We start from the raw sequence: 2,168 nt of genomic DNA on the forward strand, positions 1-2,168 counted from the left end.
TTAACTTGGGCTTGGCCCAATGTAGAGTTTAATTAGGCACCACATTACTAATATTGCTTTTTAAGAAAAATTATAATTTCGTAATTCACGGACAAAAAGTTTTGGACAAATAATAAAGCAAAAGAAAAAGAAATAAAGCTTGAAATGGGAGAAAAAAAAAAACAAATGAGTTTTGAGTAATTAATATTAAAAGCCAGGGAAGGAAATAAAACAAAAACCGCTAGGGTTTTAGTCACTTACTCTGTTCTTCTTCGTTCACTATAAGCATTTCTCTCTGAATGCTGTCACTTTTATATGGAAAATCCAAGCCTTCAAGACTAATAAATTGAACAAAAGGAAAGAAAATAGGATACGATAAAAAGCGGTAAGTTTCAAGCTTTGTATTTTTTTTTAAACCCATTTTATAATTACTTAGTTTAGCTTAAGTAGAAGGTAAAAACTGTTTGATAAAATGGCTAAGAGAATACAGCGGAGCAATTGTTGCAGTGGAACTGAGAAAGAATGGAAGGTAGATTGGCGAATGCGTGGCGGTTGACAGCGAACGACAAGAGTTTCATCAGAACTGCTTTGCTTTCTGAAATTCGAATCGATGGACGAAAGCCCTATGAATACCGTAAGATTGTTGTCAAGTTTGGCAGGCAAGTTTAGCATTATTCAATGTACGTATGTAAAAACCAACTTATATGTATTTGGCTATTTGCAGTAATGGGTTTCTTTCTTTTTCAGGTTATAATTACTCTGTCTAACGCTGTTGTATTAGAATTGCTTAATTCGAAGCTTGGGTTGTTTGCACTTGCAGTCTATGATTTTTGTGTTGTGTAATCAACCTAAAACCTATGTCCGTGGAGATTGCTCAACCCGAACATAAGACCACAACTAACTCTAAACTTAATTGCCATGGGATAACCCCACTCCCCTCACGAGTAGGCTAATACTTAAAATTGAAGTAGACGAGCCTATGATGTGGATAATGCACACAACAAATAACATAATAGAGTATTAAACAGGGTGACTAATTACCTAGCCTCTAATACCATGTTAATCTAAAACTGATGGGCAAATAGGTGGAGAAGCTGAACCTGAACATGAGGCCACAACAAATTCTAAACTTAATGGGTGTGGGTTAGGATCCCTTAATAGTATTTGTATGTGTATGCATGCTTGCCTGAAGGTAAGAAAATGTATGTGTATGTGAATAATTGGATATCTTGGTTCGAGTAAATGTTTGTACCTATTTAGGTGAGATGCCTTTATATTCCTGTTCTTTGTGCAATTTCTGGTTTAGTAATCGGAGGATCACGTTTGATGCTGTTCTTCCAGTTGAAACAAAAATTGTTTTGCATTATCAGATGATATTAAATTATAAATTAATATATTTTTTAATTTCCTCTTTTAGGTTACTGTAAGTAGCTTGTTTGGTGGATATGTTGGTAAAATCGAGTGTTTAATTGCTATGGTGAATTTGCAGAGAGGATGGCTCATCAGAGGTGCAGCTAGGCCAGACTCATGTTATGGGCATTGTTACTGCTCAACTGGTTCAGCCTTACAGAGACCGACCTAAGGAAGGGGTACTTTCGATCTTCACCGAGGTTTCTCCAATGGCTGATCCTTCATTTGAGCCAGGCCGTCCTGGAGAATTGGCTGTGGAGTTGGGACGTATAATTGATCGTGGTCTAAGGTGCTTTTGTTATCTTTTAAAAGATTTGATTTGAAGCTGAAGTTGGTCAGCTTTGCTCCTTCATCCCCCAGTCTTTCCTTTTTCCTTGAATGTGTAGGGTTTATAACGTGTGAGTTTTTCTTATGTTGTTATAAGCTTGCTTCTTCTGTAATATGTTACTGTTCTATTGAATTAGATGTCACCTAATGAACATGTATTTTGTTTCTTTGCTCTCTAGTGCATTTTCTTTCATGATTGCTATTTTGCTAATGATTCAGATTCTTCTTGGTTAAAGTGAGCTTTAATAGGGTTTTGGGAATGTGGTGGAACTTACTTTCGGGTTTGTCACTGTGCTGTTCTTATTGAAATAAAGGTAATTGAAGGTTTAGAGTGATCTTACAGGGAAAGCAAGGCTGTGGATACTGAATCACTGTGTGTTCTAGCTGGCAAGTTTGTGTGGGCTATTCGAATTGATCTCCACATTCTAGACAATGGAGGGTACTACTGCAAT

General features: G+C 36.5%; 1 protein-coding gene across 4 annotated transcripts in view; it reads left to right on the forward strand.

Annotated features, from left to right (window-relative positions):
• The first annotated feature begins 166 nt into the window (after positions 1-166).
• LOC110412810 (exosome complex component RRP45B-like) overlaps positions 167-2,168 on the forward strand; it is a 5,199-nt gene continuing 3,197 nt past the window's right edge. The window contains exons 1-4 of one of the 4 annotated variants that reach the window (XM_089782859.1): positions 167-364; positions 461-642; positions 1,473-1,678; positions 2,060-2,155. In XM_089782859.1, coding sequence (XP_089638985.1) covers positions 502-642; positions 1,473-1,678; positions 2,060-2,155 — 443 coding nt within the window. In that variant the 5' untranslated portion in view covers positions 167-364; positions 461-501. Of the gene's footprint in view, positions 365-460; positions 660-1,468; positions 1,679-2,059; positions 2,156-2,168 lie in introns of those variants that run through there. The other 3 variants (XM_089782858.1, XM_089782857.1, XM_021423435.1) reach the window with 3 other exon arrangements.

The sequence above is a fragment of the Theobroma umbraticum genome, unplaced genomic scaffold (assembly GCF_002168275.2).
Source record: "Theobroma umbraticum cultivar Fairchild unplaced genomic scaffold, ASM216827v3 scaffold_95.0, whole genome shotgun sequence".
Taxonomy (NCBI): domain Eukaryota; kingdom Viridiplantae; phylum Streptophyta; class Magnoliopsida; order Malvales; family Malvaceae; genus Theobroma; species Theobroma umbraticum.